General features: G+C 33.8%; 4 protein-coding genes across 7 annotated transcripts; 2 read left to right on the top strand and 2 right to left on the bottom strand.

Moving 5' to 3' along the window:
- Window positions 1–555: 555 nt before the first annotated feature.
- Window positions 556–7,583, top strand: LOC123196314 (external alternative NAD(P)H-ubiquinone oxidoreductase B1, mitochondrial-like). Its single transcript, XM_044610289.1, has 10 exons — window positions 556–771; window positions 2,113–2,389; window positions 2,960–3,166; window positions 3,323–3,573; window positions 4,360–4,579; window positions 4,802–4,906; window positions 5,677–5,940; window positions 6,019–6,140; window positions 6,986–7,105; window positions 7,216–7,583. The coding sequence occupies exons 1-10, from the start codon at window positions 680–682 to the stop codon at window positions 7,301–7,303; spliced, it is 1,746 nt and encodes a 581-aa protein (XP_044466224.1). The 5' UTR covers window positions 556–679; the 3' UTR covers window positions 7,304–7,583.
- A 221-nt stretch (window positions 7,584–7,804) lies between these two features.
- On the bottom strand, window positions 7,805–9,960 carry LOC123196315 (pentatricopeptide repeat-containing protein At1g11900). Of its 4 annotated transcripts, none has more exons than XM_044610290.1 (3): window positions 9,618–9,960; window positions 8,405–9,450; window positions 7,805–8,012 (listed from the first exon to the last, which is right to left on the bottom strand). In XM_044610290.1, the coding sequence occupies exons 1-3, from the start codon at window positions 9,750–9,752 to the stop codon at window positions 7,949–7,951; spliced, it is 1,245 nt and encodes a 414-aa protein (XP_044466225.1). In that variant the 5' UTR covers window positions 9,753–9,960; the 3' UTR covers window positions 7,805–7,948. The 4 variants fall into 4 exon arrangements, 3 of the variants coding, with proteins under 3 accessions (XP_044466225.1, XP_044466227.1, XP_044466226.1); XM_044610292.1 differs by having other exon boundaries at window positions 8,405–9,481; window positions 9,618–9,757; XR_006497685.1 differs by having other exon boundaries at window positions 8,294–9,450; window positions 9,618–9,957.
- Window positions 9,961–11,806: 1,846 nt separating this feature from the next.
- Window positions 11,807–13,165, bottom strand: LOC123196571. Its single transcript, XM_044610625.1, has one exon. The coding sequence runs from the start codon at window positions 13,163–13,165 to the stop codon at window positions 11,807–11,809; it is 1,359 nt and encodes a 452-aa protein (XP_044466560.1).
- A 3,126-nt stretch (window positions 13,166–16,291) lies between these two features.
- Window positions 16,292–27,838, top strand: LOC123196464 (vacuolar sorting protein 18). Its single transcript, XM_044610509.1, has 23 exons — window positions 16,292–16,677; window positions 17,257–17,469; window positions 17,574–17,713; window positions 18,164–18,259; window positions 18,345–18,412; window positions 18,585–18,686; window positions 18,931–19,075; window positions 19,355–19,498; window positions 19,596–19,715; window positions 19,885–19,941; window positions 20,821–20,880; window positions 21,496–21,603; window positions 22,077–22,219; window positions 22,587–22,665; window positions 22,766–22,828; window positions 23,009–23,139; window positions 23,760–23,865; window positions 24,298–24,486; window positions 25,018–25,245; window positions 25,609–25,764; window positions 26,347–26,508; window positions 26,989–27,105; window positions 27,355–27,838. The coding sequence occupies exons 1-23, from the start codon at window positions 16,515–16,517 to the stop codon at window positions 27,526–27,528; spliced, it is 2,964 nt and encodes a 987-aa protein (XP_044466444.1). The 5' UTR covers window positions 16,292–16,514; the 3' UTR covers window positions 27,529–27,838.

Here is a 27,838-nt window from a genome sequence, read left to right as displayed (position 1 = left end):
ATTTGTCCTCGTCAAAGACAAAAGACTTGTTCATCATATCCAATTGTTGTCGATTCATCTTTTTTTGTTTGCAATGATGATTTTTCCAAATCGATGCTCTTTATAGGGTGAATGAAAACGAGATACGACCACTAGATGACGAAATGTATTTATTAGAATCAAACAGTCCATCAAGCTACCTATCGTTAGGAGAGAAGATAGACAAAGAGATTATTAACAAAAAAATAGTCAAAGACAAGAAGATTACCAAAGAGAAAAAACTGGGAAATAATATAATTTTTAAAATTTAATTTAAAATAAAAATATTAATTTTTTAAATTTAGAGAGAAAATAGATAATATTTTATTATTTTTAATATTTTATAATAAAATAATAATTTTATTCTGAAAAGTAATTGTTTTTGTTAATTCTAACAGTTTATTGGTAAAAATTTGGATTTTCAATACTTAGTATCTAGCCAGTAAAAAATAAGCACGTGTAAAGTTTTGCTGAGGTGTACAAAGCTGAACACGCGGAGCAACTGAAAATGCCCTTCAGCTAACTTTTTGTTTATTGGTCAACAGTAGACTTTTTTCTTTTCTCCTTCGCCTGCAGTGTGACTCATCTCACTCAACTGAGTCTCTATTTCAAATCAACAACCACAATTATCTGCTTGGATTCACACAATTCTCAGCTCAAAATGACATTTTTTTCCTCCTTTTTCCAGAAAGCTTCCACTGCTTTCAATGGCTACCCTACCTACTCCAAGCTTTTAGTTGTCTGCACTCTCAGGTTCCTACTCCCTCATTTACTGTTTAATCACTTTCAGTTTCCTTTCCCTTCTTTCTTCCAGATCTATGTTTAGCTGTTGAGAAATGCAAAAAAGTTAGAGACTAGGATCTAGAAAATTTTACTTGAAGAAACAAGATCTTGCCTTCTCAATCACAGGCATGCTCGGGATCAACCTTTTGTTTCCTGCTCCAAGTTTCATATTTAAATTTCTCGATGATTCTTCTTTTAAAATAAGATCTCTCTGATTCGATGAGATAATCAGAAACACAGAGATTTTTAATTAATTTTATCTTGTTTTCATATTCCAAAATTTTAATTTTGGGAAATGACTACTAATAAAAAGTATTATTACTTTACCTCATTTTTTCAAAAGATATTAATTAAAACAAATATTTTTAATTTCCTACTTTAGATAGGCTGACATACGAGCCCTTTGACTCGGAGGCACCAAGACGAGATCTAGTCTGATCTTGTACTAAAAAGTTGGGTATGCATTTTAAAAATATTTTATATTATTATATTTTTTGATATGGTTTACAGAGACTTTTAGCAAATAAATTTATTAAGAGATATGATTGTAGGAGAGGTTTATATCTTTAATACGATATAGTATATACCAAATATGCCAATTTGTTCCATTTGTAACAAATAAAACATGTATATGTATATATATTAAAAATAAATTTACGAAATTAATCTGATTTAGAAATTGCTCAAACTATAACTTAAATGGTAACTTTTTTAAGAAAATTTTTTAATTCAAACTAAACTAAATTATACAGTTTGAATAATTCAGTTCAGTTTTATGGGTTGAATTGTGTTGCATGCACTCGAGAGGCAGTATCCGAGACTTCAACAGAAAAGAGCAAGCTGGGTTACTTCCATTTGCTTTGATATCTCCAAATAATATATAACAAAACAGGGGGATTTGCACAAACGTGTCTTTCCTAAAAGAGCATTTTGGCTTGTCGGTGGAACAAATTGTTCCTGCTATAGACAAGGAGTTATATGATCACCTGAGAGTTGGCAGAATCATTAGTGACAAATATCTGGGCTGTGGTGAATCTCTTGGTGCTTATCAGTTTGTGTACCCTGCTTAGTTGTATATTAGAAACGTCTCATTATTTTTCGGCTTTTTCTTTCACTTCTCTCGATGGTTCATGGCAAGATTGTGTTACCCCAAGGCTGGAGAGTAGTACAGAGATTTTAGTCCTTCAGCCGGTTCAAAATTCTGCTGCATGATCAAAATTTCTTCTTTTGGCTTTATAAATATAATATACTCATGGTATTAACAAACCTTCATAATATGTAACGGTATGCATGGCTTCTGACCCATTGCAGTAGTGGAGGTCTTTTGGCATACTCAGAATCACAATCAGATGTTAGCACTCACACTCTTGAAGGTGATCAAAACAAGTCTAAGAAGAAGAGAGTGGTGGTACTTGGAACAGGATGGGCTGGTACAAGTTTCCTTAGAGATCTTGATGTTTCATCATACGATGTTCAGGTTGTTTCACCTAGGAATTATTTTGCATTCACTCCTTTGTTACCAAGTGTAACTTGTGGAACAGTAGAAGCACGGAGCATTGCAGAGCCAATCCGAAACATTATAAAGAAGGTAGATAAGCTTCAAAATTCTGCTGAACATCTTCAAATATAACAACCCATATGCAAGTCTGTGTTTATGTATTGATAAATGGTGAAGACATATTACTTTATATGCTTCCCTAACATCAAGGCAGTGATATTGTGGCAAAAGAGGAAAAATCATGCTAACTTGTTATATTGCTTCCTTTTACTTTCTCATTTACTGCCAAAGAAACAGGTGAGATGCGTTCTCCTAGTTCACAAATAAAGTGCTGGGGTGTTTTGGATGTTTTGCCATCTGTTTTGTAAACGATAGAGAAGTGTATTTTAACTTGTAAATGTGTTCTGTTGACCTCTTCAACTTCCTCTCTGACTTCTCAGATTCATTCAATCTTCAAAGAAATCTCCCTATGTTGTTTTGAGAAAATCATTTACACAGTATCATACTTCCAATGTATCTGTTGCCGTCTAATTATATGACTTTTTAATTTCCTGGCATGGAAAGTATCACGCTGTGAATGCTATGAGGAAACAATTATTTTTATTATTTCTATCATTTATTAGAACATTCCTTTTATTGCTTCTCTAATTGTTCTGACAGAGGAATGGAGAAATTCAATTTTGGGAGGCAGAATGTACTAAAATTGATCCATCAAAGAAAGTGGTTTCCTGTAAGTCAAACATTAAGAAGAACTTGGTGGGAAATTCAGAGTTCTCTCTGGAATATGACTACTTAGTCATTTCAGTAGGAGCTCAAGTGAATACTTTTGGCACCCCTGGTGTAATGGAGAACTGCCATTTTTTGAAGGTAAAACTATTAGATTTTCATACAGAATCAATATATTATCGTTAAGAAAAATACTTGTTCTGATACTCATTTATTGCTCCTGTATGCATATTTTCAGATATTATTAAAATTGCTCTAGCATTTTTTTTCACAAGGTAACTAAATTTTAGGATGCAGGAATTAGAGGATGCTCTGAAGATCCGCAGGACTGTGAGTGATTGTTTTGAAAAGGCTGTCCTTCCGGGGCTAAGTGAAGAAGAAAGAAAAATAAACCTTCATTTTGTAATTGTTGGAGGCGGTCCCACTGGTGTGGAGTTTGCTGCAGAGTTGCATGACTATATCCAAGAAGATTTGGTCAAGTTATATCCTTCTGTTAAAGATCTTGTGAAGATAAGTATAATACAATCTGGAGATCATATCTTGAACTCGTAAGTAATCTAATCACATTTTATGTGTTTACACATTAAGGGAAAATAGAAGTATACTTCTTTTTTCAGAAAATTTATCAAAGCTCTAGTGGCCTATGTAAACTTCAGGTTTCTACCTATTGGTGTGTCATACATACAATGGATAAAATGTAAACCAATATGGTAAGGAAATACCTAAAATAGTGTAAATTTGTAGTCATAGTGAAATTTTCCAGCTTTGATATATTGTGTTACTACTTGCATATTCAATCTTCTTGTAATAAGGATTAGGTTTACATGAGATTAGTTTAGCATGTGCTTTTGCTTTGGGAGGAGTTAAATTGTTATATGATATGCTGCTATTTTCTCCTTTGGAATAATGCGTTTATTAGAAAATGCTACAGCTATTTAAATTTCTAGAGACAGGGGAACTTTCTATTAAAAAAATATGTACTATGGCTAGGTTCTTTATGGTTTATTATTTTGATTGCATGTACCCACTGTAATTAGTTTCATGCACTTAAAATAAATAGACTTGATATGTTATGGTCACATGATATGAATTCATATGTTTATTTTCTTAAAATAGTAATATGGTCATATGATATGAATTCAACTTTCAAGTAACTTCATAATCATATATTTAAATTTCCCCCTATTGTGAAAAAAGTTTCCTCAGCAATCTTTCCAGATTCAAAGACCTTATCATTATTATTCCTAATATTTGACTATATATACATTCCAATTCAGTATGTTAGCAAGATCATAACTCCTTAAAATAGAAAACTTTGTATTGTTTCTCTGCAGATATGATCAAAGAATTAGTTCATTTGCTGAAACTAAGTTTCAGAGGGATGGCATTGAGGTTCTAACAGGATGTCGAGTTATTAGTGTTTCTGATAAGGAAATTACTGTGAAAATTAAGTCCACGGGAGAAGTTTGCTCAATACCCCATGGACTGGTTTTGTGGTCAACTGGTGTTGGGACTCGTCCAGTTATTAGGGACTTTATGGAGCAAATTGGGCAGGTTTGTTCCATAAACTTTTCATGCTTTAATAACTCTGATTTTTAAGATATTTATCAATGTTCATTGTTTCCAACTTCACCACATCTTATATTCTAGGGTTTGCGTTTTATCTTCAGACTAATATAAATATTATTTGCTTATCTTAACTTTGAGCCAATTGAAACTTTGGAGTGGGTGAGTAATGTTTACCCTATCATTTATGCTCAAGCTTTTCTTATCCAGACTGATAGGCGTGCTCTGGCAACAAATGAATGGCTGCGAGTAAAGGGCTGTGAAAATGTATATGCCCTTGGTGATTGTGCTACAATAGATCAACGCAAAATCATGGTATGTGAAACTTGGCACAAGTTAATTTTGTTCTCAATCTGCAAAAGTGCTTGGTTTTGGCCAAGATGGATTGTTTTATATCATTGTGACATCTCTGATAAAAATATATACTCTTATTATAATTGTTGGAATCTGTTGAAGTGCCAAAATGTCGGAGAAAGAAGTTGTGATGCCAGTTATGACTCAACTCAGTCAAGCAGGCATTGAGTTGTCTTTCCCCTTGTATTACTTCCAAAGATGCAAATATGTTTTAATAAAAAAGAAATCTGAACTTCTCATAGAAGAGGAAATAAATATACATCCAATATCTTAAATAATTTGATATTCCACAGTCTTCTTGAGAACAAAGTCAAAAGTCTGATACTCAAGTAGAGCTTGGCCAAAAAATACAGCAGTTGGACTAAGTTGTTAGATGATAAACCTTTTAATGAATGAATGCCTTATTACAACCACATTAAACTTTATAAATCTATTAGAGCTAAACTAGGCATCCAAGATAATACAATTGATAAAACAAATGGAAAGGATACATGGTTGTGTTGCTGAATGCCTTCTTAAAAGCTTTTCTGCTTCTTTAAGTAACTATTTTGCAGATAGCTGATGCGTTTCTTTTGTTTTCTTTTCCGCACGTCGAGTGCTAATCTGCTAAAGTTTAGTGGTGACATGAAATTCTTATATTTCCAAATAAAATGTTTGGATCTATATGCTGTCTCTTTATATGTAGTCTCTTTAATTATATATACTATAATGCTATAATGTTGTGCCTTTAGGAAGATGTTGCAACCATATTTGAGGTTGCAGACAAGGACAAGTCGGGTACTTTAACAGTTCAAGAATTTCAAGATGTACTTGATGACGTCCTGATAAGGTACCCCCAACTAGAAATCTACCTAAAGAACAAGCATCTGAGGGGTGTGGCTGATCTGTTAAAAGATGCTGAGGGGAATGAAAGAGCAGAAGTGGACATTGAAGGGTTTAAATTAGCTCTATCTAATGCGGATTCACAGATGAAGAGTCTGCCTGCAACTGCACAGGTACTTGTTTTCCAATAACCACATATGATTCACGTTCATTTGACTTCAATTTTATAAATTTCATCTTTCTGTTCTCAGGTTGCTGCTCAACAAGGAACATATCTTTCTAGGTGCTTCAACCGCATGGAGCAGTGTGCAGATCATCCAGAAGGTCCTCAACGGTTTAGAGGTTCTGGGCGTCATAAATTCCTTCCATTTCGGTATGTGCCATGTACTCTAGAATCTTCTCTTCCCATCAAATGCATAAAATCATCATAACTATGATTTTCTTTTCAAAAATTTGAGTTGGCTGCTTTCCCCTGTTAATGTTTGCTTTAGTTAAAACACCAAACTCTGCGAAAAAGTCACCGCTGAAGAGTATGATTGGATTGGTTTAATGGAACTTAAATGCTATAGTCGGCTTTATATCTTTCAATTTAAACTTTGCGTTAATGATTTAGTTAACGTGGTATTGAAGTCACTTTTACCAAGTGGCCTTTGTTGAATCCTCTTGCAAATTCATAGTTTGTCTCTGAATTTTATTCGTGTTTTGAATTTTCCCGTGTAGAAGGGAGTGTGTTTAAAATGTTTGTTTGGATGAAGTTGTAGTTGAGGATATGTATTAGCTTTTGAGTTCAATATTATTTGACAAATCATCTTTAGACTTTAGGGGTGGATTCAAACCGAATTGGCTTAGGTTCAAATTCATGTTTTGGCTTAAACGAGTTGAACTCAAGTTGAAGATCTAACTCAGCAACTCAGTTTGAGTTCAAGGACTTGTTGGTGTCACCACACTGGAAATCTTCTTCTTAATCACTTCTTCTCTTCTTCTTTGGCTACTCCTATTCTTCTCAGCATTAATATTTATTAATCAATAGAGCCGAGTTTGAACATGAGTTAATTGTTCTTAATGCAAGCCGAACTTAAATTGACTTTTGTTTGGGCTAAGATTGGCTCAGATCCACCCCTGATCTTTTTTGTTTTCCCTTAATAATTCTCTTCATCTTTTAAGTCATCCTTCCTGCCCATCTAACCCCTGATCTGTTGAAAACTATGCAATTACAAGGTACAAGCATTTCGGCCAATTTGCTCCATTGGGAGGAGAGCAGGCCGCTGCAGAATTACCTGGAGACTGGGTTTCCATGGGCCACAGCACTCAGTGGCTCTGGTATTCTGTTTACGCAAGGTGATTATCCACTGCTCCTAAAATCTATATATTGGCTTTGGCTGTAGAATTGTAATTAATGGTCTGCACATCCATGAATTTGATATACCGCCATTACTTTGCCTGTTCAGCAAGCAAGTCAGCTGGCGTACAAGGGTTTTAGTGGTATCCGATTGGACCAGAAGATTCATTTTCGGAAGAGATTCAAGCCGAATCTGAGGCATGAACTAAAGAACCTTCCAATCATCAGGCAGTGCCCTCCATTAAATCATTGCAGTGTTTGAAGCTATTATATGATACAGTTTCATCTAAGTGTTGTTTCTATGAGTACTAAGAGAAATGGATGTATTTTCAGTGCCATGTAAAATATATATTCTCTGCAGAAGTGAAAGGAGCACCCAGCAAACATTAAAATCTCAAAACTTGACTGTTGTAGAGTTCTATAATATGGGTAATGAAATTTACAAGGGATGGTTTAGCTCCCATTTCTTTCTTCTCATCTAAATCAGCAATGCTACCTCTAGCTAATGGATGCACCAGGTAAATCAATGAATTTAATTTTAAAATATTATCGATGAAGATTTGAACCCTAATTTTCATATTTGGAATCCTATTTTTCTTGGGAATAAGTTCCTATTTTATTATTTCTTGCAACACTGAGGTCTAAGATGTTGCTTTACTTTTGGAGCACCTAAACAGGCCTCTTGCATTTTCAATCCCTTGATGAAAAACAACCGAACAATAAATGTGATTGTAAAGAGATTATATTATTACAAAGAGTACAACTAATCCTGTCCACACACTCTGGGAATTTGAAGAGTGACAAATATCGAAAAAGAACGACAAACTAGCACCTGATGGTTTTCATATGCACAGTGGAATACATGTATTGTCAACCCACATGCTCATCATACATTTTTCGTGGTACCTATAAAAACAGCGAACTATTATATTGCTGGCAAAAAAACCAATCACTTAAGCTGAACCTATATTCACCCAAATTTGCTAATTTGACAGTATGAACACTGGATAATATAATACAAATACAAGTTTGTATGATAAGACTTAAAAATGTAACATATTCCATTATTAAGAGGATGCTTTAAGGTTATATAGCAGCAAGTCAGAGTAATATTGATGCCTACTTAATTCATTCTAAGAGTGACAGAAGTCATGAAAAGAAAAAAGTTAGTAGAAGAAAACACACACCAATATCAATTGCAGCACACATTAAGGGGTCTTCCATGACATAAAATAGCTGGAGCTAAGTTCAGAACTCAGAGTCCCTCAGAGTATCAGGAATTTTTGTATCTTAATCACCTGGCTTTTCGTTTGAAATCCTTTGGACCTGCCAAAACGGTTTGAGATGAGTTCATCTCCTCTAAAAGAGTCATTGCCAGATCAACTTTCCCCATCTTCTTCAAACTATCGATTAGGGATCTGTATATATATACTGATGGACGGATCTGCCGTTGCTTCATATCATTGAACAGTCTCAATGATTCCTCAATGTTAGCTGATCGACCAAAGGCATCAATCAATGCAGTATATGTAAGCAAATCTGGTCTAATACCACTCTCACCCATCTCCCTAAAATAGGCTAAGCATAAATCCAATCGTCCAACCTTTCTCAAATTTTTCAACAATGTATTATAAGAAATAAAATCTGGAAGAATGCCAGCTTCCTTAATTGATGCAAACATATGAAGCATTTCATTCACACGGCCAACACGACCCAAGATATCCAAAACTATATTATATGTGATCAAATCTGGCTTATATTTCAGAACTTTAATCTGATCAAATATCAAGAGTGCCTTTTCTATCTGTCTGCATTCAGCAAAGGCATGGATGATTTTGTTCATAACTATCGTACCTTCAGAAAAGGTCAGCTCTGATACTTCTTCAACAAATTTCACCAGCTGAATAGAATCATCCGTCTTTGAAAAAGCCCTAGCAAAATAAAAATAACAAGCTGAACTCAAGGATCTACATGACCTCAATAAATCCATGAAAACCTGAGTCGACAGTTCAATATCATTTCTCTCAGCTGCAGCAACAAGAAGGCGTTCACAACCATTCGAAAAGAACATGTTTTTGTCTCGCAAGGATTGCAATAATCTAAAAGCTGCATAAGGATTTCCAGCTCTGCATAGCTTATCAATGTACGCTGCACAAATATCCCTTGCAGACTTTGGATCATTTTCAATAGTTGCAAGAATTTGATTCAAGGCTTCCTCTGTTACCTCATCTTCATCTGCAGAGGCCCGGGTGACAAATGACTTGTAGTTGCCAATAAATCTACTTACACTCCAAAAAAATGGCGAAATCAAAGGGAACCCAACTGGTATGTATGTCATACAATTCTGTATTAGGAGCAAAATCACTAATTATAAGCTGAACAAAGAAACAAAAAATAACAGTAAAAAAAATTACGAAGTCGATCTCTAATTTTCATGGAAAATTTTAAAAGATTAACATAAAACACTTCCATCAAATACGATCAAATAATTAATTTAAAGATTTGACTTACATTTTTATAGCGAAGTTGTCCGACATCTCGAAAAGTGCGGAGTATTGAAGCGGAGTTAGAATCAATGGCGGCCCATAAATTTATCTTGGGTTTGAATTGCAAGATGTGCTTACAGCATCTTGAAGCAATTAACATGCTTGTATCGATGAAACTCGGATTACAGTTTCATTTCAATAAATGGCCTCGAAATATTTTTTTTGCTATGTAGGGTTTAGTGAGGCTGATAAAAGCGGAGAGACTTTTGAGTTCTGGTTAGTGCAGGGTATAGACAGCGAAGGTAAACCAGCCTCCGAGTGACTTTATATGGTTCTTTGAAAATTCAATCTTTCGTGAGATTCTTAAACCTTTACATTATTTTTCAAGTGGTTTTTCTTTATTTTTTAAATTTTATATACATATTATTATTTCAATTAATCCTATAATAAAAATAATCCTAAACCCTATTTAATGCATTTTTGGTAACAAAATTAGCCACATCTATGTTGTTGAAATTCATAAAAATTTATCTTTTCCACTGATATGGGAGATAGAAAATTTTAAGGAATAGTCAGCCTCAAAATGGTCCCTGATGGCTCTCTACAATAAAAGCAACTTTTTTTTTTTTTTAACGAGAAAACTATATTTGATATGTTGCCTCGAGAGTAAGCACATACAATGTTAGATTGCGAAAAATGAATGTTGTCTAGATAAGCTTTCTTGCCCAGACAGTCACATTCAACTTTGACATTCACTAGCATGGTAAACTAATTCAAAAAAAAGAAGAAAAATGAAAAATAGTTTTTGCAGAAATAGTCATGCCCATTAGCAGGCTGCAGGTGATTCCTCTTGTAGATTCAAGTGCATTGCCAAGAAAGTCACAGCAGCAAAGGATCAAGGAAGAACCATGGCTGATCCTGCTGCTGATTGAAAATTTTATCAAAGCAGTGAGACAAATTTGGAATGAGCTATGTTTACTTAAGAAACATAAAGGCATATAGAGATAATTTGTGAAAAATTGACCAGGAAATTTGCTGCATAAGAGATAATACCTTCAACAAGATTGATTTGAGTATTACAAAATAGGCGCTTGAGCACTATTTGGCATAAATTTTCCTATCTAGAGGTAGGAAGAAGTTTCTGTAAAATATGATCTCTGAGGCATAGGCATGACTTTCACATACAGGACTTTGTCACTGTCACCTAACCAAACTACTGCAACAAAATAAGAAGAAAATGACACAATTCTGGAAATACAAAATGCAGTTCAATACCAAATTCAAAATGAAGTTTCCTTAATTGTTTTCACTACGATTTTGCGGCAAACCTCATTGATTTTTCTTCTCTCTCTTAGAGTCAGAACACCCTTTAGGAAAGGGCTCCAACCCAAGCCCTCTCACTTGGGGATTCTAAATCCTTTTGCTATACAAACTATCATTTAGGAGGTTGAAATCAAGTATTATTTTACACAAAAAGGGTAAAACTCTACAATGAGATTTAAAATCTTATATTCCTAAACATCATCATGCAAATTGAATACCGGATCATAAGAGCGCGACAAACATTAAGGAAGTCTAATCAAATAAAAACGGTACAATGAATTATAATATTGACCTTTCCTGTTCATCATGTTGAAATTAACCAATAAAATGTATATAAAATGAGGAAAAGCTAAAAGGCAAAGTTATTTGAGTAAAAAATGCAAGGTAGGGCCTGCCTTAAAAAAATAAATTGAATTGCTTGATTGCTAGTTGGTTCCAATTTGTCTAACTAGTAATAAAATTAATGTTCTACACCAGTGTGATGCAACCTTAACAATAGAAAAGAAGAGAAAAAATTTGTCCTGTTAGAGCCTAGCAGAGGCATCGCATGCTTACAGCTAAACTAGTACCCCCAAAAAGAACTCCTCATAATTCTTCTCTGGGAAACTATTTCTTTAACCCAGAATCAGATTGAAGTAAGGTGAAAAAAATCAAATGCAGCCTAACATTGCAGGATCTCTAGTTCTAGATAAAAACTCATATGACACACGGCGCAAAAATTTTCATTAGAAAGCAAGAGCAAAGCTTATCAATGTTACCACATTATTGCATAATAGAACAAGAAGATACTTATATCCCATTTCACAGAAAGCAAAAGAAATCCATTCGGGGACCATAACCATAGTAGTTATGGCTGAAAACCGTAGTTGAAACTTAACTTACAAAAGAATGTTAAAATTCCCCAAAGCTATCTTCATCAAAACTCAAAGCCTGACAAACAGTAGCCTCCTCTGTCACTTCCTCATCAGCACCAAAGAAGTAAGATTTCCTCCCAGCCAATTCAGCCACTCTTTTGGCTGCCCCAGAATCCCTTGGACTCTGGTCAACACATTGAACGGTCTTGATCTTCGGTAATTCATCTCCCAATTTCGAAATGGACGGAGGAGATGATCCCTTGTAAACCACCACCTCAGTCGGAATTTCCCATTTCTTCTTTGCTCTAGTCTCAGATTTTGAGCCCAAATCAACCACATGCTCACGCGAAACGCGCCGCTTATCACACGTGTTACTCTCTTTGTCATTCTCTAAAGACCTTTTACGATCACCATTTGTAATCTTATTATAGCGGCTAGCAACTATTCTTCCAGGTTTCAAAGGCTTCTTACTTGTAGCTGATTTTTCACCATCTCTGAAAAGCTTCTTAGGCTGAATAAGTGAAAGCACACCATCGTCTCTCTTCACATACTTTTTAGATCCTATGGTTGTCATAGCTTGTTTTGGAGGATGAATTTTGGACGCTGCCGTTTTACGCGATTTTGGGCTAAGACTCGAGCTCTTTCCTCTCTCTTTTGTCACCTTCAATTCATCAATTTCTTGCAATTTCCAGAAACAAGATTTGCGGCGACTTTGCATTGATTGAACAGGAGTGATAATGTCTGGCTTGCCCAAAGATTGTCTTGATTTGGCAGTAGAGAAAATCTCAGCCGGCCCTAAACTGACTCCTCTTCGATTAAACTTTGATTTAGCGCTTGAAAGTAAGTTTTCGTCACTCTTTTTCATGGTCTCTAGATTAGTGAAACTCTGTTTCTGCTCCATGAATTTTGCCGGCACTATTCTTCCACGCTTTTCTGTAGCCTTCGATTTCAACTCGATCTTTTCAAGACGAAGAACGTGGAGTCTTGATGTTAAGCGGCTGATCTCCTTTTCAATCTCCTCAATTTCCATATCAATCTTTCTCTCATCGCGCTTTTCCTCCTCTTCTTCTTCACATCCATTCTTTGATCCCATCATTTTAGAAACGCTCTTCACTGGCTTTGGTTGCGAGTTCTTGATGGAAGTATTCATTTGAAGAGGCTTAAAGAGCACAGAAGATTTCAGAGAAGAAACAACAGGAGATTTCGCCAAGCCAGGATCCAAATTCTCTTTGCTGCAATCTGATTCAAGGGACTCATTTACGTAAACCGATTGCAAATCAGACCACGAACCTTTAATTGCTACAGAGTCTTCAGATTCACCATTGTCAAAGGCCGCATTGTTCCATATCTGAAGCTCTTGTCCATTAATAGAGTCCGGGCATTGAAGAACACTCATTTTTGTGCTCTAATTTCAAGCAAAATTTAGAATCAATTGCTTCTTTTAGCGAAAGAACTAGCGAAGTTTTTGAGTGAAAGGGAAGAGAACAAACTTGAGAGAGGAAATCCTTATCAGAGAATATTTGAATGTAACGAGGATATTTGACCGTTGGGAATAGTGGGCGGTAGGGTGTTCATGAAATCTCGACCGTGTGTTGCTAAACGGCTCCCATAGACGCTCCGATTTGATTTAAAGGTTACTGGAAAAAAACCTTTTTGGACTTCAATCGGTCGTATTGATGGGGTCCACAAAGGGAGCGTTGTTCGGCTTGATATGGGCTTCAAGCTTCGGCCCAGCCCATGATCAAAATTATGACTTAAAAAAGGAAACCAATGATTCAATTAATCCAAATGATTTTGTACCTTATAAATGCGATCGGTAGACAGAATAACACCATAGGATATTCCTTAAATATCATTTTTAGATAAAGTAAAAAGTGAATTTTTCTTTCCCACTTAAGATTTAACCCAAATTTTTCTTTTTTATATGTATAAATAACACATTCTTACCCAAAATCTATCTCTGAAAATAAAAAAAATGTAATAAAAAGGATAAAACCATCATTTTCATTTCCTAACAATTGAAAAAAATTAAAAAAATATTAGTCATGCGAGTCATGAGTCAAATTGCAACTAAAAATGGGGGAACAATAAAAGAGGGTTGTTGTGGAGCATTCTTGTGCATTTATCGGATAATTAAGATCTAACGTTAATTTCAAATTTTCATAGTTACTCCAAGATTCAGGTGCCCATTTAGTTAATTCAACTATCATTGTTGAAAGCCCATACAATTGTTGGATTGCATACTCCCTATTCACAAATCTTTCAATCTCAAAGCCAAACATCTTTTTCTTTATGACGAATTAGAAGTAGATTTGAATTGAGTCAACTCAAGCTAAATTCTACGTTTAGCTTGAACAAACTAAACTCAAGCCAAGTTAGAACTATGGAAATTAGTATTCTAGAGCCAATCTTTTCGACAATATAAATCCATGTAAAGTCATATTTGAACATTCGTGTGACACTCTTTATTTATAAGTGTATATATTTGTATGCAAGTTTGAATAATTGTTCATAAATTGATAAAACCAAGAGGAACAATGTATAGTTTAATCATGAGGTATTTATAAACACATATAAAAATCAATCTAAAAGTATTTATAGTCTCAATATTATTTTGACCGATGACAAATAAAATATGATAAAATTATCATAATATTGAATAATCCTATCAAAAGTAGTGATAAATCTTACATATCTAGATTATTGGTATCAACTTGACATAATACGAAGTGCATATTGATTGTATATCCATCAAATTAGCATGATTGTGAGCTCTATTAATAAGTATGGATCCATTCATGTGATAATTGATGTCATTCTCATTATTGGACCCAAGTGTGTAGGACTAATATATTAGGGGTCAAATGGTAATAATTTTAAGTTTAAGGGTTAAAAAAAATATTGATAGTTGTATTAGGGTTTGATATACATGTAGTAAATCACCTCAAGTAACCCTTGAAAATGGTATATTTACATCTTTGAAAATGAGAATTAAAAGAATAAATATTAAAGAAATTTATAAACCCAATTAATATATATTAAAGATTTGGTAAAATATGCAATTACCTTAAGTTAAGGGGTAGACTAAAAAAAAGGACTATTAAGATTATAAAAAGTTAAAGATAAGAGAATTCAATAACCAAATTGAAGGTGATCGTTTGTTTATGGAGTTGCGTTAGAGTTGACATAATATATTATCTAATTACATTACATATTTAATACATAGATTGATATTGAGATAAACATTTGATTTGTTGAAAAATTACTATTATAGACCAACTTAAAGTTTTGTATATTTCGTTATTGTTTGTCTGTCATTTATCAAGATATTAAATTTTACTACCAATGTATGTGAAAATCATATTAGTATACAAGAATTTGAAATCAAATTTCAAACCTTATCAAAACTCATTTACCTTAAACCCAAGACATCGTTACCGGGTTTGAAGATTAGAAGTTTGAATTTTACAATATAGTAAATAATATTTTCCCATTGAAGTTTTGGTTTAAAAACACTTGTTTATCCCTAATTGATATAAATAATACTTTTTCACTTAAAATTAAATTTTATTTGAAAAAAATTAACAATGTAAGTTTAAAATGGTAATTTTACTATCTATTAATTAAAACTAAAAAACAATAATGTTTACTAGACCACAAATGTTTTAAAAAAAGATAATTTAATCCTTAAAAAAAGTTTGAAAACTCGTATATTTTAAAACTATTATATGACCCCAATGATTTTAATATGATAAGTACACATTCATAATTTGTTATATTTTGTTCAATTTTTAGGATGTAATTTTCATTTTGAAACTATTGGGGATAAACTGAGATTTTAAAAATTTTCAAAAAACCTCAAACTTTTTTTGAATTTCCAACCACCTTTTCCAAGAGACACTAATAGTTTCAAAAATTACATCCTACCACTTTATTTTAATTATATGACAGAATCACCCTTATGTATAGGAAGAAAGGAAAGGTAAAATGAAAGAGATATAAGATTCTAAGTTTTCATTAATTTAGGATTACATAATAATTTTCAAAAATAAAATAATAGGGATAAAATGATAATTTTACATTCAAATAATATTATTTCATTAACAAAGTTCAATCTTGAGTGTAAAAGTGTAATTATGCTTGATTTGAGATTAAAAAAGTGTAATGTATACCAACTAAAGGTAAAAAAGTGTTTTGAGACCAAACATTAGATAGGAAAATATAATTCACTCTGTATCATATGACAATATCACCGATTGCTTCAAATTTTCGGGCCCGTTAGGTCCAAATTAAACAACTTTTATTCAAATTCGAATTCAAAACTTTAATGGACAATTTTTTTGGGTTAGGTTTGTTCGAGGTCCGAATTTTATTTGACCTAGAACTTATTTTTTTGGGTTGAAAAAATCAGGCTTCCAGTCTATCTGCCTAATTGACAGGCTTAATTTTGGGAGATAAAATATAATTTATGTATTTAGTGGGTGGACAATTTATTAAGGGCAAACCTAGGGTGGCATGGCCAGACACGAGAGACTGCGTTTAACGGAGGAACTTAAACGACGACCGTTTTGGCAGTTTACTAGAACATCCAATAAATCCTTTAGCTGTTTAGCCATTTAGGCAATTTTCCCGGTTGATCTCCCGTCCGGCGAACTGATTTTCTTTCTGTTCAAGTTCAGCTTTGAGCATAATTGCATTTTAAATTTCAACTGTTTTGTTAACTAAATTTGATAGGCCAATTGAATATGGATCAGATGAGGCAAGTTTTCTCGGTAGATGTTCTTGAAAGATACGCGGCCAAGGGACGAGGTGTCATCACATGTATGTCAGCTGGGAATGATGTGATTGTATTAGGAACTAGTAAAGGATGGCTTATCAGACACGATTTCGGTGCCGGTGAATCTTATGGTATCTTTTTTTTTTTTTAAATCTATTTTCTTTTTCTAATTTTTTTCCTTTGATTTCGTAGTTGAACTGTGTATTATTATTAATATTAATATTATTTTGCAATTTTGAAGTACTCCAGACTGATTTGTGTTAGGGCATAATGGTGAAAAGTGAATGAAAGCTATTATAATTTTTTTGATATGTTATTGCATTGTGTTCAATAGAGTTTTTATATGTAAATCTTCTTCGGAATGTGAGCTAATCATGTGTTCGGTACACTAACTCTAAGCTTGATCTTTATTTATCTGTAAATATGAAAAAAAAAAAAAAGTGAAATAAAATGAAAAGCTTGAGCTTTCTGAGAGGAGCACTTAATTTGATCATTTAGATTAAGAACGATTTGAAGTATTATAAACTGAAAGGGTATTTTGGTATTGACGCAACTTTCAATGTGTAGCCTGTTTTGGATTTAGATCGAATGTGACTTTGAGTTGACACCAAGTTCAATTGGCGTACTCCTAGAATTGGCTGGACTTGAACTGATTGTGCCTGCATAAGATGACACATTGTCTGATTTCTAATGGTTCATTTGAAATATAGATATTGATCTTTCTCTGGGTCGACCTGGGGAGCAATCTATCCACAAAGTTTTTGTTGATCCTGGAGGTAGTCACTGTATTGCCACCATCCTTGGTAGTGGTGGTGCTGAAACTTTCTACACTCATGCAAAGTGGAGCAAGCCTCGTGTGTTGAGCAAATTGAAAGGTCTTACTGTAAATGCTGTTGCCTGGAACAGACAACAGATAACTGAAGGTAATTCAGTAATCTCTCGAAAATTTTCTTTTCTTGTTTAATTTAAATTAAGGTTTGTGCATCATATTTGGTCTAAAAACGTGTTTAATTTCTTCAAAATTCAGCTTCTACAAAGGAAATCATTCTGGGTACAGACAATGGCCAACTTCATGAGATGGCTGTGGATGAGAAGGACAAGAGGGAAAAGTATATAAAATTTTTATTTGAGTTAACTGAGCTTCCAGAAGCTATTATGGGCTTGCAGGTAATCTCTCTTTTTTCTTCTTGTTTTATTTTCTGAAGTGGGCTTGGAATTGCTGCTTGGTTCTTCTTCCTCAGCCTTCATTGGACTAGTATAGATTTCCAAATTACATATATCATACTTAGGCAGCAGCAACTATAATTCTTCTTTTGTTTGTCAAAGTTTATTCTCTGAGCATGTGTTTCATGTATTCGGTTGAATTGACTATTGGCCATCTAGTTTCTTCAGATGATCTCATCTGCTAATATGGATTAGTTGAAAAAGTTTGGTCTTGTCTTTTTGACATATTCAGGGCCTCTAGATTGTTCATTTTTTTATGAAATTGATTATGATAGGAAGAAATTCCTGTTGATAGAATAGAATACTGAAACTATAATGTTATTCTTCCATGGAATTAATCCATTAACATCTATAGTTAATGTGCCACCATCTTTCTCTTATTCTTGCCTACAGATGGAAACAGCTAGCTTAAGCAATGGTACTAGATATTATGTGATGGCTGTCACTCCAACACGACTTTATTCTTTCACTGGATTTGGATCACTTGATGTAAGTTTAGCTCTTTTATCTTTTAGCTTTGGATCACTGCATTTGAGATCACTCAATACACTTACTGATTTTATCCCATGCCTAGAGTGTATTTGCTAGCTACTTAGAACGTGCTGTGCATTTCATGGAACTTCCTGGTGAAATACCAAACAGGCAAGTGCTTTTGTCCATGTTAACACTATCTACTGTTTTAGTTATTTAATTTAAAAAACAGAATGATTTGGAGGGTGAAAAATTATTTATTATGTAAAAAATTAGCACATTATAAGATGCTATTTTTAATCTTTCTGAATGTGACATCTGTTATTTTGCTCTTATTCTTCAGTGAGTTACATTTTTTTATCAAGCAAAGAAGAGCTGTGCATTTTGCGTGGCTTTCTGGAGCAGGTATCTATCATGGTGGCTTAAACTTTGGATCACAGAATAGGTAAAGGATGTCATTCTGACCTTTTCTTCCTGCTTGTTTATGGAACAAAAAATTATGGTCATTTTATCTTTGAAAACATTTGTAATTTCTCCCACTGGTGCAATATCTGTTGGTCTCTTTTAAAAATAGAATTTATTATATCTTCTTAGTTTGGTGAATATACTGTAGTGGTTATTCATGTCTATCAAATATACATCTATCTTGAAATCTTTCCTAACTTAATTTGTTTGATATATTTGGGTAGTTCTCCAAATGGTGATCAAAATTTTGTGGAGAACAAGGCTCTTCTGAACTATGCAAAATTGTCTGAAGATACTGAAGTAGTTAAACCCAGTTCTATGGCAGTGTCTGAATTTCATTTCCTGCTGCTTCTTGGGAATAAGGTTAAGGTGTGTTGCAATGAACACAGAAGATATACTTTCAGTTTTGATCATATCCATTGTTTCTAGGGTCTTTCAATACAACTACATGTATATGGTTGTAAAGTTTTTAGTGTTAGATTATAGTTGATTTTTGGTGTGAGGCACTTAAACTTTGCTGTCGCCCTATCTTTAGGACTTGTTAGTGTTTAGAGTTTATGTCAGATTTCCTTGGTAATGCAGATTCCTTTTTATGATTTTGTTTTCCCATCTTTTAACCTATATGCTGTGCTCTTTCAATTTATCTAGGTTGTAAATAGAATCAGTGAGCAAATCATAGAGGAACTTCAGTTTGACCTAACATCAGAGTCAATTTCAAAGGGTATCATTGGATTATGTAGTGATGCAACTGCAGGAATTTTCTATGCGTATGACCAAAACTCCATCTTTCAGGTTTGCTTTTTTTGAGAATTTTATGTTCCCTGATTTTAATATTTGTTTTCCCAGTTAGTGATTTGCTTATTGTGGCTGGGCTTGAGGCATGCTTTAGGTTTCTGTAAATGATGAAGGCCGAGATATGTGGAAGGTTTATTTGGATATGAAAGAGTATGCTGCAGCTTTAGCAAATTGTCGTGAACCACTCCAAAGAGACCAAGTATACTTGGTTCAGGTATGTCGAATACTCTAATTGCCTTCATTGTCAGAAACTGAATGGCTATTTTCAGTCATTAACATGGATTCCTTCAAAATATTATATTAACTTTCACCTCATAGCATGTATTGTGTAGGGAAAGTTGTTTTATGTGGTAAATGTATGACTGGAGTAATATATGCTGCAGGCTGAAGCTGCATTCTCTGCCAAGGATTTTCTTAGAGCAGCTTCTTTCTATGCAAAAGTATTCCTCTATTTCTTGCTTTATTATGACAGTGTTTTGGTTATTCTGTATCTTTTAACATTCCTGTTTTCTGTTATCCTTCTTAGATTTCTTATGGATGATACTGACACCGCTGAAATCACCCTAAGACATTTTGGGATATGGTTGTATGTCTCAAACATTTAGTTCTAATAATCTTATGCACAGATGATTTTAGAAGACGTTTTAAACTACTGATCATCTCCATTTCATAAATAGATGTCTAGAATCTGCCAAAATCACATATAGTTTTAGTTGCACAGGAGGAGGCACTCAAATGTGCAAATGCACAACCACATAACCCCATGAATGGTGTATGATATCATCCTCTAATATGCCCTATTGACGCACAATCACATTGTGACTTTTGTATATTCTCCCATTAGGACTTGTTCATCATAAAGCATGGTATTTTTCTTCCCTTGCCCTTTATCTGCATATATGTTGTTGATTGTTGGTTTTTCTTCCCTGGCCACTCTTATCATTCCTCCAACTAGGTAAGTGTTGGACTGTCGTTTTAACAGATCAGGCCACTGCTTGATGCTTTAAGGGGGTTTGATCATGTAACACAGTGGTGTTATCTTCTTCTAATAATGAAATGCCAGTTTTCCCCCTTTTTAATTGATTTTGAAGTTTAGCTATATTTATAAGTAATGAAAAATTACCTATGAATAACCTATATAATTAAGCCAGGGTACCTTTTATTTGTTGATATACTTGGAATGGGGGGGTTGCAAGCTTTTTGTGATTGTGTATGCATGTGTTCAGGGTAATTTGAGATAAAAGAATGTTACTTTCTTTTCTCTATCAAAATACAAGTGTATAACCTTGTATTGTAACTGATGGGAACATGTTGTGCAGATCAACTATATCCTATCCTTTGAGGAGATCACTCTGAAGTTTATTAGTGTAAGCGAACAGGTAATTACAGTATCAGTCATGTTTCTAGCTTTTTGAAGATGTAGTTCAAATTTATCAAGTTGAATTCTCTACATTATGTATTATCTCAGCTTTGCCACAACTAATTGTCCATGTTCCTTCTGTCTTGAGTTCATTTGTTTGTTATATTTCTTTAAGCTCATGCCATTACTGGGCTGAAGTTAGGGATGGATTCAGAAATGCGGTTGGTCTGCTTTTGTATGATCTAGCCATTGATTCATAATCTTTAGTTTCTTGTCAGAAAATATATAAATACATAATTAAACTTTTATTCTATTAACATCCTTGACCTGTTTACAAAGTTTTGTTATTGCTCACTAATTTTTGCATTATTGGAATTCATGCAGAATTTTCTCTTAAAGTTGCAGTAATGTTTCATAATTATATAAAACTCTTAATTGTTAATGTTGGTTTAGGTTGAAAGAGTAGATCTGTGTTGCAGTTTTATTTGAATTCCTGGTGTACATTTCATATATTGCATTTGGCCTCTCAAAGAAAATGGAATTGAATTATACATTTGGGAACTTTGACTATATCATTTTGATTTGAATACAGAAATATATTTACTAACTTGTACTGTGCTTTGCCTACTTGCAGGATGCTTTGAGAACTTTCTTATTACGGAAGCTTGATAATCTTGCAAAGGATGACAAATGCCAAATAACGATGATTTCCACATGGGCAACTGAATTGTACTTGGACAAGGTTTTTTCTTCTGTCTATTTATAACTCTTGGATGACAAAACTGGCTACCTCTTGTTGAACTTTTTTCAACTATTTTTGGCCCATTTTTACTTCCTATCATGGCAAGATGAAGGAAACTCCCTGAATCACTTAAAAAGAGAGGGGTGGGGGTGCAGGGAGGAAAAAAGGAAATATATTAAAATTTTAGTTATTTGTCATTGTACTGTTGAATATCATATTTTATGAGTACTTTTGTCAGATCAGAAACAGTTAGCTGAAAATTTTATTTTGATCACAAGAATGAACAAGTATTTTTATGATAAATAGGTTTCGTGTCAACAGAGAACTATACATGTACCAGTATGTTTTGTTGGTTGCATATAAATTCTATTATCTGTAGACAAATTTATGTATTTTTAACAGAAGCAATAAGGCTGTGATAAATATGTCAGAATTTGTAGTGTTAATGTTTGGTCTATATTCTAATCTATTAGATAAATCGGCTACTCTTAGAAGATGACACTGCTTTGGAGAATCGTAGCTCAGAATACCAATCAATTATTAAAGAGTTTCGTGCCTTCCTTAGTGACTGCAAGGATGTATTGGATGAGGCAACTACAATGAAGCTTCTAGAAAGGTAATTATGCTATAATGTGACAGTGTTCACTATATACTGTTTGCCTCTGGACCAATATGCTGACAGTATATGTTTTAGGAATTTACCAAATGAATCTTCCTTGATTTCCTACCTAACTAAATAGATCTTATTATGCTTATTTTAACACATGGATTTTGTAAGTAGGGATTTTATTAATGCATCTAGTGATTTGCAATAAATGACAATTTGAGTTTTATCCATATTTTATCCACTTTCAGTATTAACACCTTCCAATTCATATACTGAACGACAAATACTTCAATCTTATGCATGTCGATATATCTTTATTTTCTTTTGTCGATTAAAATAATCCTATTTACTATTTTATTTTGGTAATTTCCTGTAGCTATGGTAGAGTTGAAGAACTAGTATATTTTGCTAGTTTGAAAGAGCAGTATGAAATTGTAGTCAATCATTATATACAGGTGCTTTTCATTTCCACTTTAATTTTCTTTTGCATGTGTACGTGTATATATGTTTTAGTTAATGTTTGCTTCATTTGTTTACAATTTTGGTTTCCTTAAGCAAGGGGAAGCAAAGAATGCTTTGGAAGTGCTCAGAAAACCTGCCGTTCCAATAGACCTTCAGGTACAAATCAAGATCTGCATGCTGGTTGCCATTTAGTTCCATCCTTCATCTTCAATACGTCTAAGTCTTCATCCTTATTGTATGATCTAGCTGACCTGCCAATTTTTCATTCACCACGGCCTATTATTTTTGGTCTATTATTCTTGAAAGACAATTAATCATAATTTTCTTAATCTGCAGTACAAGTTTGCTCCGGATCTTATAATGCTTGATGCATATGAAACTGTGGAGTCATGGATGACCACTAACAACCTAAACCCTAGGAAACTGATTCCTGCTATGATGCGCTATTCAAGTGAACCTCATGCAAAGTAATCTTTATTTTATTTTTGTATAGTTAATCAGTTATATGCCACTGACTATGCATTTCTTTCCATATCTCAACTCTCTAATATGGATAAATGTTTTTCTTTAAAGATAAAAAAATCAGTTAATATGTTTCATTAACATACATAAGAGTGCCAGACTAAGGAATTATTTGTTTTTTATTTTGGTTCCACTTACTTGTAATGTTTTTCTGTAGATATGTTTTACATATTTACCTTTGTATATATCTTATAACAATCATAATATTATACGTATATCATTATAGCATTATTTGATTTTAAGAATCATTATACCAATTGACATACAGCTTAACAGTATTAATTAATATATACACATTAAATAGTAAAATATATAGGTTAGAAATCTGGCAATTGGCCGCCAGAACCTAGTGACTGGAAAATTCTCCAATGAATTTTAGTTACACTTTTGTCATCAAAATGGTCCTCTTTTAATGATTTATCCATTCATCAACTTTTATGTCTAATAAAAATATTAGTGCTCAAGTTACAAGTCTTGCATTTTCAGGCACAGAGAGCTGCACATTAGGAATTTCTTCTTGTTTTATCTTTTTAATTATTTGTTTGCAACTCATATATAATCGCAGGAATGAAACCCATGAAGTCATTAAATATCTAGAGTTTTGCGTCCATCGCTTGCATAATGAGGATCCTGGGGTTCATAACTTGCTGCTCTCTTTGTATGCCAAGCAGGTTCAGATGCTCACTTTAGTGTTTTGGATTCTCTCTCTGTGCTTATTTTTGGATCCTTGCCTATTTGTTGAATACTATATTTATTCTGAATTCTTTTTTTAAAGTATGGCAATTGTTTGTCATGGATGCAATATGAAACATGGCAATTTATGTAGTATTCCATGATTTATGTTCCTTGTATGCTTAACTATTAGAATATCCAAAAGCGATTTGATTATTTCAACAAGGACATGGTAAAGATATTTGATTTTTTATGTGACGAGTGCATATATGTTTTCGTTAATATTACTTTAGAAGTCATTTTAACTTGACTTGAGCATTAAAATGATGCAGTGCTATGTAACATTTTTGTGTTTGAGTGTTTGATACCGTTTTGATTTTTTTAATTTATCATAAACTTAATATATAATTACCTGACAATATTATGATTAGGAAGATGATAGTGCTCTTTTGCGTTTTCTACAATGCAAATTTGGAAAAGGACGAGAAAATGGGCCTGAGTTCTTTTATGATCCCAAGTATGCCCTGCGTCTTTGCCTGAAGGAAAAGCGAATGCGTGCCTGTGTTCATATATACAGCATGATGTCTATGCACGAAGAAGCAGTTGCATTGGCTCTACAGGTGACAATGTTATTTCAATGTTTCTCTTGTTTCACTATGTTTTATTTGTATTGATGGACTTCAGCAGTTGTTTTATATTGTCTGTTTCATAGCATGTATTGTTTGTAATCAATGCTGGAATTTTCATTTAGACCACAAGCATTTGAGTTGTTCAAATCATATGCTTCCGGTTCCAGATAGTTAATTCAGGAATTTTACCCATCTGTTGATTTCGGTTATATGCATTGAAGGCCTCTCTCTCTCTTTTAATTTCTCACTATTGATGATGGGAGGAGTGTGGGATGAACTGGGAAAAAACTTTCCCCAGGAACTTCTGGTGTCAGTTTCCCTGGGGTTGCTTGGGTAATTTTTGTGGTGATATCTGAAAATTTGTTGTCCGTCATACAATCTGAGTTTTTCACAATATCAAATTCATGGGTGTTATAATTAAGCTACTTCAACTATACCTTACAAGAACTCTTTCAAAGTAGATGTTTGGAAAAATGCTTAAAGCTCTGTATTATAAGTCTTACACTTCTTTTGATTTACTAGGTTGACCCCGAGCTTGCTATGGCTGAAGCTGACAAGGTTGAAGATGATGAAGAATTGAGGAAGAAGCTTTGGCTCATGGTTGCAAAGCATGTGGTTGAACAGGAAAAGGGAGCTAAAAGGGAGAATATACGGAAGGCAATAGCATTTCTAAAAGAAACAGATGGTCTTTTAAAGATTGAGGATATATTACCATTCTTTCCAGACTTTGCCTTGATTGATGACTTTAAAGTAAGATCATATTATTTTGGATCTTCGTGCTCTGAAAATCTATTAGGAATAAACAATAAGAGATTATAAATGATGCAAAACTAAATCAATAGGCAGGAGAAATTCATGGAGCTTTTCAACAAGTTATGTCTTATTGTTATTTTCTTGTAAGAGAAATTCATACTTGTCAATGACTTTTAGCTCTGTGGCTCTGCCGGCCATGCAATTGCTTGCTTCATTCTTTTGACAAGTTTTTAGCTCAAGTTATTTAATGCTAGCACGCAATTGCGTGCAATAGCTCAAGCAGATTTAGTTTCACAATGTTCTTTTTATAGTTTTTCCTTCCATCAAATTGTATACATTAATATTCTTATGTATATGTAGGAAGCAATTTGCTCATCACTAGAGGACTACAACAGGCAAATTGAAAAGCTCAAACAGGAGATGAATGATGCAACACATGGAGCTGACAACATCAGAAATGACATCAGTGCTCTTACTCAACGATATGCTGTCATTGAGCGAGGCGAGGATTGTGGGGTAAAGATTTTTGATATATTGTTCCCATTTGATATGCTTTGTAAAAGAAGCTTCAGTTCCTCTTCTGTTTAATTCATTTGCTTTTATCAGGGTTTCATATGGACCTTAATAAATATTATGCTTGTTCTTTGTTTACCCTTTTAAGTTGCTTCATTTAGCATCTTGAACTCTTGAAGTTTCATAACCAGCCTTTCTAATTTTTGAGTTTTATCTATGGAGCTATGATTCACTTCCCTGTTAACTTGAGTCCTAATAAGTTTTATCCATGTTTTTCAAAGGTTATAAATGAAGCTTCTTTGCTTTCATTCTGGATTTTTATTGTTCTTTCTGTGGATTGTCGGTTGATCAAATTGTAACCAGCCAGTCTCTGTTTGAGTTGCTGTGGAGCTATCTTTTCTTTCCCTGTTAATATTACTCCTAATTTGTTTTGTTTTTTGTTTTTTCAAGGTTATAAATGAAACTCTTATTGCTGTCTTTTTGGAAATTTAAGATTCTCTCTGTGGCACTATCGCCTAATCAGATCTGTTAGTTAACTAACAGCCCAGTTCTAGATTATGATGTCATAATCCTTCATGTCCTCAGATTTGTAAGCGTAAAATCTTGACTGTGGGTGGAGATTATCGAATGGCTCGAGGTTACACGTCGGTAGGACCAATGGCCCCTTTCTATGTGTTTCCATGTGGACACGCCTTCCATGCACACTGCCTGATTGCGCACGTAACGCGTTCCACCAATGAAACTCAAGTAAGTAATGGTGATAACTTTTAATTATAGATTGCAAAGTGGAACTACTCTGACTGGAATATCCTTGCCTTTTCTTTATCTTTATTCTCATTAGCCTTGTCAACATTTGTGGTAACATTCCAACTTGAGAATGAAGTTACCGATTAATAGTTGTGAATGGTGTTATTTTTGTTTAAAGCTAATGATTTCAATATGTTATGTATGTTAAAATCATATATATATATATATATATATATATATATATATATATATATATAAAATTATGTATGCACAATTGAGTATGTATTTGACGTGTCGCCATGTAATTATATGATTTTAAATTCATGATAAAATAACACCCAATCATATGATGACACATTGATTGTATACTTAATGCATATAAAAAAGTGTATACATGTAACATTGCTCTATATATATAATATAAGTTGGCAATTGGATAATAGTAGTCATACATTGAGATGAAATATGATTTTTATGCAGGCAGAGTATATACTGGATTTGCAGAAGCAGTTAACTCTACTGGGTAGTGAATCCAGGAGGAATTCAAATGGTGTCTTAACTGAGGATTCCATTACTAGCATGACCCCGACAGACAAGGTACGGTTTCTTTTTTTGTCTCTCGGATTTGCAACTTAGCTAGCAAATGTTAATTGTGAGAAGTGGACCCACCTGGAGATGATATCATTGATTGCTCCTTGTTTAATTTTTCTTGTTTGTCATGGCTTTGAGATGAGTTCCACCCAGCGGCTGACAAAGCACCTTGTTAGGCCTCTGTGCATATTCGTGACCTTCTTGTGCTATTGATAAATGAAATCCACTAATTTAATTCATTACATCAATGGGCAGCTCCGATCAGAGTTAGATGATGCAGTAGCCAGTGAATGCCCCTTTTGTGGTGACTTGATGATCCGTGAAATCTCTTTGCCTTTTATCGCTTCTGAGGAAGCACATCAGATTTCTTCATGGGAGATCAAACCACAGAACCTTCCAAACCAGAGGAGCTTCTCTTTACCTGTATGATGAGATCCATCCTGTGCCCTCCCTAGTTTTGCAGAATTGTGTGTGTGTGTTGCTAGCGAGATCCTTTTAATCATATTATTTATAATTCTTCTGTTTTGTTTTTGTTTTGTTTTACGTATCTTGTAACTCGACATAATTGCTAGTAGGTGAATGGCTAAGTTTTTTCTCTGGTTTCTTGTATTCTATGTTTTAACTCAGTGAGCCGAAACTGGGTTTTTAAACATTGTTGTAATTTTCCGGTGTTTGATTTTGATCAGCTTTGATTGTCCAATATATATAAATATGGGGTTCCCGTGGGTTTTGATGTGAA

The sequence above is a fragment of the Mangifera indica genome, chromosome 14 (genome assembly GCF_011075055.1).
Source record: "Mangifera indica cultivar Alphonso chromosome 14, CATAS_Mindica_2.1, whole genome shotgun sequence".
Taxonomy (NCBI): Eukaryota; Viridiplantae; Streptophyta; class Magnoliopsida; order Sapindales; family Anacardiaceae; genus Mangifera; species Mangifera indica.
Note: the sequence above shows the minus strand (reverse complement) of the source record. Positions and strands in the feature narration are given on the sequence as shown.